Below are 13078 nucleotides of genomic sequence, written 5' to 3'. Positions count from 1 at the left end.
AAATAGATCTGTATGTTATTTAAAAAAAAAAATGACAGCAGTCCTGTTGAAAACTTATCCCAGGAACCGAATCCTGAATTCCAGTTTCTTCCTTCCTTTCCATCAGTATGCATTCTGTCTTGCTTTGTCTGTTCAGTAGGAGATTCTCCAGTTTCTCCTGCAGCAGGTACCTCACAAGCCCAAATGGCTTTTGGTGTTGACTGGTAGATTATCAGCAATGCACTGCTGTGCAGATGTTCAGTGCACATTGCATACCTGCCGTGCTGTTCAGAAGAAGCCACTTGCCAGCATGGGACAGCTTGTCACACTCAAGAATCAGTAGGAAACCTGTCAGTTTCCTTTGTGCTCCCCAGCCACGGTGACCCTGGCTTCAGTCCATCATACCTGTTGCCAAAGCATAGTGCATACAGCTCCAGCATTGTGCATGTCAAGAAACATAAGTCATGAATGGACTGAATATGAAATACAGAGTATGTGTATGCTGTGCCTAGAATTTCACTGCTATTTTAGCTCTGTAGCACTATATGTAATATTGCTCTTAATTCTTAGTAGTGCTCATCTCAAAAGTCGTGGTTACCATGCAGACAAACAGGCAAGTGGTCCAAGCTTCTCATCCTCCTTTACCAAATGGACAGCAGACAAATGGGCGATGATGTGCAATAAAAAGTTTGTCCTTACTATATATAAAGAATATTCAGAATTTTAGCATAGGGATTATCTGAACACTCTAAAAAAAATTTATCTTCTAGAAATCCTTTTTGTACATGTCATGTTTTAATCTAAATCTTGAAAAGAAGGCCTTTCATTATTTAAAGAGGGGCTGTAAGAAAGAAGGGGACAGGCTCTTCAGGAGAGCCTGTTGTGAGAGGACAAAAGGAAATGGTTTCAAACTAAAAGAGGGGAGATTTAGACTGGGGGTAAAAAAGAAGTTTTTTACAGTAAGAGTAGTGAGGCAGTGGAACAGGTTGCCCAGAGAGGTGGTGGAAGCCTGCCTCTGGAGACACTCAAGGTCAGGCTGGATGGGGCTCTGAGCATCTGCTGTAGGTGTCCCTGTGCGCTGTAGGGGAGTTGAACTAGATGAACTTCAAGGGTTCCTTTCAATTCAAATGATTCTATGATTCTGTGCTATCAAATTTTGTCTCATTTCAGCTTCTGGTAACTGGGTGCTGTTGAGCCCTTGTCATAATATATTTGAAAGACTTGTCTTCCCTAGAACCCTGTATTCAACAATATTTCAGTTAGCAAACTAAGTAAAAGTGAACAGCTTAATTTCCTGTTTCTAAGATTCGTATCACTCTGGTGCCTTTTTTCAGGGCTTCCTTCCCCCATTTTACCTTTTGGAAAATTGTCAACGCTAAACTGGACAGAACTTTCCATCTCACAGTGCCATTTCCAGTCTCATATTCTGATTTTCCCCTCTACTCCAACTCCAGTCCCTTAGCAGTCTTTCACAGTGACCTACCCTCAGATATGGCCTCACATCATGTGTGACCTGCTTTGTCTTCGTCTCATAATATATGAGTTTGCATATTAAAATAACTGTTTCTCACATGAATTCACCTGGCCAATTGATCATCAGCGTTCTGTGTAACTTGACCTTTCTCATGCCTTCTTGGGTACAGCACTCATTTTTCACTGTGTTTCAGTAGCAGGGAGTTTACTCAGTTCTCTGACGTGAATACTGTGGAGCAGGATGAGCCCAGATGTCTGCAGCACCTTACAAAACTCAGGAAGTGAGGGATGGCTTCTCATCTCCACATTCCTGTTGTAATATCATGGAGCACCAAGTGAATGCTTATAAGAGCAGTAAAATGGTTCACTTTAGCAATGCTGGTTGTACTTTGCCAGATTGTTCTCTTCCGCTGCTTCCCATTTTCAGTCTTTAGGGCTGCAGTCCTGTCCTGTGCTGTTACCAGGGCTCAGTGAAACAGCCCAAACCCTTAACCCACTTATGAAAATGTTTTAAGTTGCAGAATGCATTTCATAGAGCAGGAAGCCGCTCCTTACAGCCTACCCAGTCAATCTGAGAAGGTAGGAGGGTTGTAAGCCATGTCTACTTGAGACAATTATTCATCTGTCTGTATGGAATGAGAGTTGTCTAACGAGTCATGCATTGATGAACATAAAGAGGGAAAGAATGCTGGAGCACAAATAATGCTGCGTTGCTTGGCACCCAGCCTGGCTTTTATGGGTTTCTGTGAATTAACAGTCACATTTCTGGGTGAGGTTTTAATCTTTCCCTGGACAATTGATGGAAAGTGATTTATTTACTTTTTTTTTTTTTCTTACCTGAAAAAGGTAATGCTCAGGGCAAGAGTCTACTCATGTCCGTGTGCCAGTAGAAACAAAAAATCCCCGTTTACATAGAGGGAGGAAAGGCCTTTTATTTGGTGAGACATTTTTTCAGTAACACTTGACGTTGTAATAGAGCTGATACAGTAAGTGAATCCAGAAAGCTGGATCATAATATAAAATCCTCAGTAAAGTTGAGCAGGGAAGTCTTAAGTTGTGGTTCTAAGCATTATGCCATGCAAGAACACTGAAATGTTACACTGAAATCAGAAGGCAGGGACAGTGCCCCAAAAAAGCACAGTGTAAAATATTTTGAAACAAAAATCATGTGGTTATTCAAAGTGCTTTAACACAAGCTTATCAGCAAATCCTTAGCAGAGTCCTTTGCTTTGCTTCTCAAACAAGCAAATGAATAGAGTTAATGGGATAGATTTTGCCTTGGCTGTAGGATGCTTGTGGTCATTCTTATTTTCAGTCATCAAGCTCTTCAGTTGGGAGGAAAACTTGGTTGACAGATATTGCAAAAATTTAGATCTGTGAAGCTCTGAGAGTTCAGAATGGTCATTTTATCACAAAGTTGACTTCAGCTGCCAGTTTGCCCACCATAGCTATTTCTCTTAGTCATATTAACAGCTCAGTCTCTTTGATTTCCTTGGGTCCTACACTTTTCCTGCTCTCTGACCACAGTATGGTCAAATGCTCTCATTCCTACCTGCTTATTAGTGCATTATTATCATTATTAAAGTTCCTGACTCCTTTTCATATGATTTCTGTTACTCAATCCTGAGTTACTGTCTTGTGATATAAATGATGCCGGCTCTTCAGGAGCTTCTTCCTCCTTAGTACTCCTTCACCTGATCTCCAGCCTTAGTGTCATAGATCCTTGTGGCACAGTCCCATGGGAGCAAAATGGCATGCTGCTCTTTTGCTGGAACATAAAATCACATCAAACTGGGTTGTCCTGTATGGAGCTAGGATTTGAACTCAGTGATCTTTATGGGTCCCTTCCAACTCGAGACATTCTATGATTCTACAAATTTTACCTATTTGAGAAGAGACATTTCATTTAACTGGTAAAAATACCTCCAAGAGAGGCTGGACTTCTTTGGCTGAAGTCTACAGATCATTTTTTGCTCATATTAAGCATATTCATTCTTCCTAGACTGAAACCTCTGTGATTTCTTTCCCTAGAAAGGAGGTTTTCAAGAGCAAGAAGGACCTCAACTGAAAATCTAAAATCTTTCTCGCACTTCCCTCCACCTCTGCCAAATACAAGTTATTTACAAGTATCACCACAACACATTGTCTACTTTAAAACAAAGCAAAACTATACCAAAATGGTGCAATTCTATGGGGAGACAGCTCTCTCACTGGCAAGAGCAAAGTAGCAGAAAAACCCATGGGTTGGCCCTTGGTGTGTAAATGGGAGACACCAAGTCAGTTCAGGGATGCTGGTGGAAGTTTTCAAGAACAATTTGTTGACTTTGCAACTAGACTGGTCTGCTTGTTGCAGTTAAACCTGCTGTTGCTGAATTTGATGGAACAGTGTTATACAGGAAGAGGCTGGGCAGAGGGTCTGTGGCTTCTGCAGTGCAGGGCATCCCCACTTCCAGCTGCACAGCAGGAGAAAGAGCCATGAGCTCTGCCAGCACTGCTCTGCCTGCAAGCAGAAGGAATTCAGACAGAAGAGCCAGAAGCATCACCTGGGCATCAAATACACACAGAGAAATGAACCACAGAACACATGGCAAGGGCAAGGGCAGTGACCAAAAGCACACGGAACCAATAGAATAAAGCCAAAGCAGATTCAGAGCAGGTGCATAACAATATAGAAAAAATATGGCTTTCACAGTATGCACCACTTTTCTGAATCTCTGACAAAAAAAAAGCCAACAGAAATGTAAATTAATGGCAGTGTGTTCTTTCTGCCAAACCCTTCCTATCACACTTCCCTCGAGCTGCAATAGGAGGCCTGTGACTCACCAGGCTGCATATTTCGGAAAAGCAGCTCTAATTTCCTTGCCCTTTTCCTTCTGCAGTTTGTATGTACGGTGATTGCCATCCTCCTGCACTACTTCTACATGAGTACCTTTGCGTGGATGTTCGTGGAGCAGCTCCACATCTACCGGATGCTGACTGAAGTGAGGAACATCAACTTTGGGCACATGAGGTTCTACTACGTCGTTGGCTGGGGCATTCCTGCCATTATCACAGGTACCCTCAACCACTCCAAAGAAGCTTTGTTTGCTTTCCCTGCCATCTTCACTGGAAAGTGACCCCATCGAAAACGGATATGGATGCACTCAGCTACTACTGTCGCTTGAGTGTTTTCAGTAGATGCATTGTGAGCAGTAGAAGTCAGTGGAACTTGGCAGATCTGCGCCCTAAATGTCTGTTGTCCCAGCTAAAGTGATTCTGAGGGTGTTACAGTAACGTAAATGTAGTTGCACCCAGATTAAAGCAGGACTTGTTAACACTGCTTGGATATAAGTGTGTGTTGGTTAGAACAACTTTGTTTTTAGTCATCCTGAATAGCCTTCCCCATGCTGGTAGTCAAGTCTGTGTCCATATCCATGCTGGGATATGGACACAGTCTCTGGGGAAGTGGCTGCAGTGGCTTCAGAAGCAATACTACCCGTGGGGCACTGCTTCTCTGGATGTTCCCACTGCAGTGCCCTTGACCAGCAGTAAATGCTCTCTGAAGGGGATTTCAGCAGCTCTGTTTTACTTGGCGTGAAAATGAGCTGGGAATACTCAAGCAGCCTTTTACATCATTTCAGATAGAAATGCAATAACTTCCAGTTGAGGAAAAGTAATGAAAAGCTGGAGGCAGTAATCTTTTAAACTGCTCCAGGCTGTTCTGCAGGAGCCCATCTATCTCCACCCTCACCATTCCTATTTTTGCGGTCAGGCATTTCCAGTGCTGCCCATAGCACATGGTGCTGCCTTAATGCAGGCAGACAGCTCCTTGGGAAGAGCTTCGCAGAACAGTTGGAGAGGGGTTTTTTGCTTCAACTGTTTCAGCATGTATCTGTTGCCATATGGGAAATCAGATCTTCGGCAGACAGTTAACTTTTACTCATTTATTTTTATGGATAACAACATACTGTCAGCAATGACAGAAATTTACATATCTCTCCAATCAAATAAATAGCTATCAATCATGTACACTTGGAAAAATAATTGTGGAACAAATTAGACTTTTGAAAATATACATGGTTTTTTTCTGTGTGACTTAAAGGAAAATAATAAAACGTAGTAAAAACAAACCATAGTGTAGGGAGGAAGAGTGTCCTATCTGGAGACATGGTAAGTTTTTCTGTATCAAGCTGTGCATGTTTTCCACTTATGTCAATTTATCCAGGTTGTAGTGGAAGGTCCAGAGGACTCCACCACTCTGGACGTATCCCCAGCACTTCAGATAGAAAACATTGTTGATTTCTGTAGCATTTCAGACCCGTGCAGCTGTTATTGGCACCACTGCAATGTATACAGGAACATTCAGTGCCATCAGATAGTCGGCACTGTCACTTCTGGTAGAAGAGAAGTATTATCACCTAATGGAAGGGAGCAGTTTGTGTTTCAGAACACGTAGCTCCCCAGTATTATTTCATCTGAAGGATTTTCCATTTCTTGTTTGGTTTCTCATGAATTTTAGTGAATTCAGAGTGGCTCAGCAGCAGTGTTATTTTATCTGTACATTGCAAGTGCACCCCTTTTACATTTTTCTGATTAGAAATTGTTCCCTCTAACTTGGAACAATTTTTCAGTGTTAAAAATATGTATATTAAGAATTACAGATCCAAGGTGTCTCTTGTACTATAAATTCTGAATCCACTGATTTACAGTTAACTGAAACAAGGAAGTCAGATCCTTATTACTGAAGGAGTCAGAGGATTTTGTGGAATCAAGAGTGAATCAAGAAAGCAAAGCCATTAGTTTGACCTTCCAGGTTCAGAAATCATCTGAATAGAAAACTATTTCCTTATAAAGAGCACAATTGGGATTTATTGCCTTTGGATAGCTTTGTTACTGTACATATTTCAAGTAAGTTTCTGCTATGAATTTTAAAGTTTATTATCTAAAGAAGGTTCCAACTTCTTAACATGCATTTTGAACACCATTTCTTTTAAATTTCTTGATGAGAGAAGGATTGTGTATGTTTTTCAGTAGTGGAAAAGTTTAGGTATGGAAAAGAATTTTAGTCTTGGTCATCAGAAGGACATTTGGAAGGGTAGATAACAGCAGGACAAGGGGAAATGGTTTTAAGTCGAAGGACGGAAGATTTAGGTTGGATATCAGGGGGAAGCTCTTTACTATGAGAGTGGTGAGGTGCTGGAACAGGCTGCTCAGAGGGGTTGTGGGTGCCCCATCTTTGGAGGTGTTCAAGGCCAGACTGGATGGGGGCCCTGGGCAGCCTGGTCTAGTGTTGAATGTGGAGGTTGGTGGCCCTGCATGTGGCAGGGGGGCTGGAGATTCGTGATCCTTGAGGTCCCTTCCTACCCTGGCCATTCTGTGATTCTGTGATATTTATTTAAAAGATAACTATGAAGCCTAGTGCATTTCCTTTGTAGATATCCTGAGAAAAGTGAACCTACAGCAGCAGTCAATTTAACTTGTTATTCTTTTTCTTTCTTCATATTTTTTGTGCTCAACATTCACTTTGAACTGGCACATAGCATTGCTAAGGGATCTGTGACAGGACCTGGCTATGTGCAAAAGGGAAACCTGAACTTTAGAGGGAAAAACATCTTAGCAAAATGTTTACATAAGGAACAGTCCAGTGGTGAAGAACCACATCTAATCACTCCGTACAAAAGCAAATTGCTGTGAATAAATGTAGGTTTGAGGGTGGGAGGAGGCTTACTGTCATCAAAAGAGTAAGGATGTGGAATATTCCTCCGTGGGGAGCAATAGTGGAATTTGCTTAAAGCAAATTAAATTCACTTTAAGTTGGCTCATTTTAAGACGTAGTTTGATCCATCTAGGAAAGGGATTTTATGACTTCCTTGCCCCAGGAACAAAATTCTGGATTTGGCATCCAGCAAGACCCCTCTTTGTGGCAACATGCTAACTGGCTGGCATACACTAGCAATAACTGCTTGCCATCAAGAGCTCGTGTTAGAACAGGTTCTTACATCGTCCTTAAATCAGTGTACTCCAGATCATGGTTTTTGCCAAATCTCTAGATTTGCTGTAGATCTTTAGCAAAGTGGTGAGTCAGGAGAGAGGTAAGGCTGGTGTGCAGTTGCTGCAGGGCCTGCAGGGACTCTGAAGGGTCAAAACGTGCCTTATGTGTTCTCCTGGCATGTTGGTGGGATGGGTGCTGGGCTTCCCCAGCAGAGAATCTCCAGTTGTGAGCGTCAGGGAGCTGTCGTACAGCCCGCACACTCAGAGCATTTAATTGGTGTGCCAGAATGGTCTTTATGTTAAATTGCATTGGCTTAATTCTGCCTTTGGGTAAAGTGTTATTTCACATATTGTTGACTCCAGTAAAATTTGAACCGCCTACCTGAAGGCTGCAGTTTGCCCCATGTGTTTAATGGGGAACTTTAGGGTAGGATTTTGGGAGTGAAAAAATACTGCAGTCCGCCAGTTACTCTTAGAGCCAGATGTTTGGTCAGACCGTAGCTTAAGACCTACTAATGGGGAAATCCAGTCCTGGGAAACAGCCTGTGTCTATAGAATTACATCTGTATAAAATACTTTATGGTCCCTTAATCATTTATGGCTAATTCTTTCTGGATGGCAACTGCTGAAGGCAGCGGTGGAAGAGCCAATGGGAACCGAAAGAGAGAGAGACCAGTCCTATCTCATTCCACGCTTCAGAGAAAACAGATCCAATATCCACTGCTTTGCTAAACTGCCAGTTTAGTTTTCATAGACCGTAGGTCTGCACCAGATGTGAACGTTGGCCACGTGCCAGCTTTTATGCAGTAAGTGTAAAACACAGCTCTCCCTTCTTTGCAGTGTCTTTTTGTCAAAGCACACAGGCTTCAGCTCAGAAAAGTGGTTATTAATAGGCACAGATCCTCACTGCACAGAGCGGTGCTGCCCTGAACGTTGGACGCCTGCTCGAGGCAGGTCATCTGCTCAGCACAATAGGTGTGCCTGGTGAACACACAACAGGCTGCAGCCATTTACCATATGTCATTGGCTGAGGGCCTTGCAGGGATCCATTTCTGTCTCTTGAAGAATACTCTTGCAGTATTTTGCAGGCCAAAGGCAGAAATCCCAGTCGTTGCCATATAGGCAAGGCGCAGGGCACAAAGTCAGATAGCACTGTAAGTCAGTAGGTAGAGGTTGGACTCTGAGATTCTCTCACAAGTTTCCAGGCTTTGAAAAATAAAGCAATAAAAGGTGTGTTCTTAACTCACTTGCCTTGGGGCATCAGCAAACTCCATTCCAAACAGTGCTGAAAGCAATGTGAGGTAGGCACTTACCTGGGTTTGCAGCTCAAAATGAATCTCAGCCACTGCTCCTGAGCTCAAGCAGTTAAATCCTGTGAGTTCCCAAGTTCCTTTGTCTCCAGTGTTATTTTAGTGACAGTAAGCTCACAGCAGTTAAGAATGCACTTTTTTGTAGTAGAGACATCTCCTTAGTTATGATTCATGTCATTCTGCTGTGTAGGCTTATTGAAATTCCTCAACATGTCACTCACCCTGAAGGCTTCAGCGCTATGTGTGAATATGGCTATAAAATTGTGCTGGAATACAATTAACTTGGGACTTACATTTACTGTAGATTTATGTAGCTGAACTTTATTCTGGTAGGCAAAACCCATGGTGTCATTTGATATGGGATAGCCAGTGCAAAGGTTTTGATTTACGGAAGTTTTATGTTAATATTTGTCAAGATTTTTATTTCCTGGATTGAACGCATTTTGCCATTATAATTTTATTTGCTAGACTGTGGTCTGACAGCGTTATTGCTGTGCCTTGTTATATGGATCTCATCAGCACCTTTATGGTGACCTGTCTTTCCCTTTTGTGACTCAGGGCTTGCTGTTGGGCTGGATCCACAAGGCTATGGGAACCCTGATTTCTGCTGGTTGTCTGTTCACGACACCCTTATCTGGAGTTTTGCTGGGCCCATTGTAATTGTTGTAGTGGTAAGTATGGTGGAGTTGGCATCCTGAGCTGTCTCTTCCTTTCTGCTTCCTTTTCTTCTATGTTTTGTCAACCAATAGTCACAGTCTGAAACAGCAGTATTCCTTATCTTAGAAACCGGTATACTCAAGCTTGCATCTTCTGTATGAAGAGATAATGTGAGCTAAGCTAAGCTCCTGGCTGCTAGTGCAAAGATTGTTTGTGGACAGTCCAGCCCTGTGGTTAGAAAGATGCTTGTTTTTTCCCATTTGTTTTGTTCCATGTTTGAAGGGTTGGTTGGGCCACTTCTAAAACAAGTCAATGAAATGAGCTGCAAATAGTTGCTTCATCCAGAATTCCTAAAAAAATATTAAATAATTCAAATGTTAGGAACTCTAAAGAATTTGAGTTTTCTCTCCCTTAAAGCTTCTCTCAGTAACTGATCACCAGAAGATACATATACATGTGACTGTACCTTATATGCCAAGTGCAGTTTTGTTCTCTCCAATAAGAGTGAAGTACACCTGGAAGTGCTTTGGATTAGGGTTGGGAGTTAACAGAGACATAGAACTGCTCCCATTGGGGAGCAATTAAGTGAACTAGGAGCCTTCAGCCTCAAGAGAAGAAAGCTTCAGAGAAGAGAATGGAGAGAAGCTTGTAACAGTATGATAGCCCTGAATATACAGCTGTGGAGCCAACTGTGCAGTGTCTTTTCCAACACAGAAAATAGGAGAAAGAGGAGGGAGATTCAAAACAGGATGAGCTATGCCATTGCTCTGTGAAGAGACAGAAATAGGATGATGGCAATGGTAAACCCTGCATGATTTAAGAAATTGAGTGACTGGAAGAATTCACAGCATAAGTTTTCACTATGAGTGATGAAGTACAAGTGAACCACCCCTCCTTGTATATCCCAACCCTGCAAATCAGTGGAGGCTTGAGGGGCTTTTTGTGTAACTGTCATTGAATGCTTATTCTGTTATTCTTATATTCTGCCTTGGCCTCAGCAGAAACAAGATACTTGGTGAGTGGACTCTGATCCGGATAAAGACAGCCATTCTTGAGTTTTTGTGTTTCATTCAAACCCCTTTGCACAGGGCAGTCTTGCTGTGCTTCACCCAGATGGAATCCTAGAACAATCTTGAGTGATACTGGCCTGAAACATGAATTTTAGAACTCGAAGAGGCATGTGAATTGAAGGGACAATATTCTTGGCACTCCAAACCATTTTAGGATAAAAATGTTATTGTCATTGAAAACTGAAATCTTAACAAAACTGGAGAAAGAACTCGTGCTGTTTTTTCAATTTCCCTTTCAGATAAACACTGTCATCTTTATACTAGCAATGAAAGCATCATGCAGACGAAGACAACGTTCATTTGAAAAAACTGGAGTCATGTAAGTTTGGGTTCAAAAAGCTGTAGAAGTTCTGTCCTGGAATAACAAAGGGATAGAACTACCTGAAAGTCAGAGTTGGCAATAAGTAAGATACTTGGAGAAAGAGCCAGTCTGCATTGGTGGAAGAGTTTGGAATCTCTTTACCAGCACCTATTTCTGGGGTTCCCTTGGCAGTTCTGTAAAAACCTCCCCCACATTGCTGTGCACTAGTGACAGCTGTAGGCATGAGAGGGAAGAGTGAAAAGATTGGTTTCTGTGTGGTGTTACAGTCCTGCCGTGTCTCTTTCCTCGTGCTGCCTGCTAACACTTCACCTCACTCCTGGCATTTCCAGGTGAGCATAATTCTGAGTCTCCTCATGCTCACCCATGCTCAGAAATGTCTCCCTGATGCATACCAGGATGACCAGTCAGGTCAGGCAGGGGCCCACTGTGGTTCCTGTGTTGAGGACTGGCCTCCACCCCCATCCCATTCCCCTTGGGATGAGCCCACAAGCTGAAACCTGCAGCCTTTCTGAGCTGTTGTGGCAGCACATTCCCATTAAGTCTTATTTTGCCCAAAGCTTAGAATTTGCCTGTGAACTACAGTGTGATTAGCTAGTGTCAAGACAGCCCCTTTTTACAAACAGGTAGCTGTATAAGATTTCAAAAGGCTTTCTGTAGCTACTTACTCAGCATTAGATCTCAGTTTTTAGTTTTTTTTTTCCTTAAATCTCCCTAAACAAATGGGGAGAAATTGCTACTTAATGTCAGCCATTTTACTAAGAACATGAAACTTCTGCCACTGGAATTGTCACCAACTTTGGAAAGTGTCTGTGTAAGTAATGTTTTTAAGCAAACATACACTCCCCTGACTGCTCTCAATTCAAAGCCTTGGGCTGTAACGTTGGGAAAGAATGCGAACGTGAACTCAACAAACAGAACTGAGACGGACCTGGCCATTTACCGCCCAGATCTCTGCCTCAGAGTCAACAAGACTGAACAGTAGGGCTTGGCGAATAGCCATGTTTGTTGGAAGATCACCCTGGAAACAGACTTGAAAAGAAATTGCCTTTTTTCTAATTTTTTTTTTTAACCTGAATATTCTAAGTCATTAGATAGCACTAGGAGAGGGGTTGGGAATGGGCAGCTGGTGAGCACTGCCTCAAGGGCCTTCTTTTTGCTGAATCCGTGGCATTTACTCCTCACCAGGTCCGTGTGGGCTCTCAAGAAGGATAGGGCATTTTTTCTCACCTGTGTTGAGAAGCTGAGCTTTCCTCCTATCTCCTTCATGCTGCAAGTGCTTTCTTGTGCTTCCTTCACAGCTCGGTGCTGCGGACGGCGTTCCTGCTCCTTCTGCTCATCAGTGCCACGTGGCTCCTGGGGCTGATGGCAGTGAACAGCGACGTCATGACTTTTCACTATCTCTTTGCCATTTTCAGCTGCTTGCAGGTATGTTAGCATTTTGTCAGTGAATGACCTCAGTGAACGCACTGCTGCGCCCCCAAAATAGGTAAATGTTAGCTAACTTTGTAACTGAGGTGTTAAGTACAATTTTTGTATTGTTTTCTCAAAGGAGTGCTCTGTTCACCAAAACCGTAGCTTCTAGTAATTGCAGTCTATCACTTTCAGTCATCCTAAGATAAGTGCTCTCAGAAAACGACAGATAAATAACAGTAGGTAATTATACCTGTATCTTTCCAGAGGCAAAATCTTTGCTGCTGTCTTCTGCAAGTTCATTGTTAACAGTCATTTTGTTGCTTTCACAATGTAAGTTACCATTTAAGAAAATTAGTCAAATGGTGATTCCTAAATATGACTCACTGCAGTAGGGTTCTACTGGATCACCTGTTTGATCTGCACTGTTGTTGATTGAAGATGCAGAATATGGTTTGTAGGAGATCTGATATGAAAGTAATTACAAAGTCGTGCTAATTAGTACTGCCTACAGTACTAAAACAGCCACTGCTGGAAGGCCACTGCTGTCAGTTGCAGCACAAGAACCACAGATTTTAATGAAAGAGAAAAAGAAGTCTGGTAGGTCTCCCAAGGAGGTGCCTGTCCAGACCTTGCAAGCACATCAGATAGACCAGCCTGGAACATATTCTACCACTGCAACTTGGCGTGCTCTGAAATAAATATTCCCACTTAGGCTGTAAAACCAGGCTTCCACAAGCCTAGAATGAAATAAAATTAAATATAAACCTGAGGAGAGGGAGGAAAGTCAGTGGCTGGAGTTCTCCAAACTTGCCTGGAGAGGCACGGTGGTATGTGGCGTTTCACGTCATTGCCTTCTTTGAACTTGTATTCTTTAGAGGGACATT

The 13078-nt window shown here is 42.5% G+C and overlaps 1 protein-coding gene across 1 annotated transcript in view; it reads left to right on the top strand.

Annotated features, from left to right (window-relative positions):
- CELSR1 (cadherin EGF LAG seven-pass G-type receptor 1) overlaps positions 1 to 13078 on the top strand; it is a 158742-nt gene that overhangs the window by 136376 nt on the left and 9288 nt on the right. The window contains exons 25-28 of the mRNA XM_048933385.1: positions 4332 to 4506; positions 9291 to 9403; positions 10699 to 10778; positions 12080 to 12206. Coding sequence (XP_048789342.1) covers positions 4332 to 4506; positions 9291 to 9403; positions 10699 to 10778; positions 12080 to 12206 — 495 coding nt within the window. The remainder of the gene's footprint in view (positions 1 to 4331; positions 4507 to 9290; positions 9404 to 10698; positions 10779 to 12079; positions 12207 to 13078) is intronic.

Source organism: Lagopus muta, chromosome 1 (assembly GCF_023343835.1).
Source record: "Lagopus muta isolate bLagMut1 chromosome 1, bLagMut1 primary, whole genome shotgun sequence".
Taxonomy (NCBI): Eukaryota; Metazoa; Chordata; class Aves; order Galliformes; family Phasianidae; genus Lagopus; species Lagopus muta.
The sequence above is the reverse complement of the archived record's forward strand: the minus strand, read 5'-3'. Positions and strand labels throughout refer to the sequence as shown.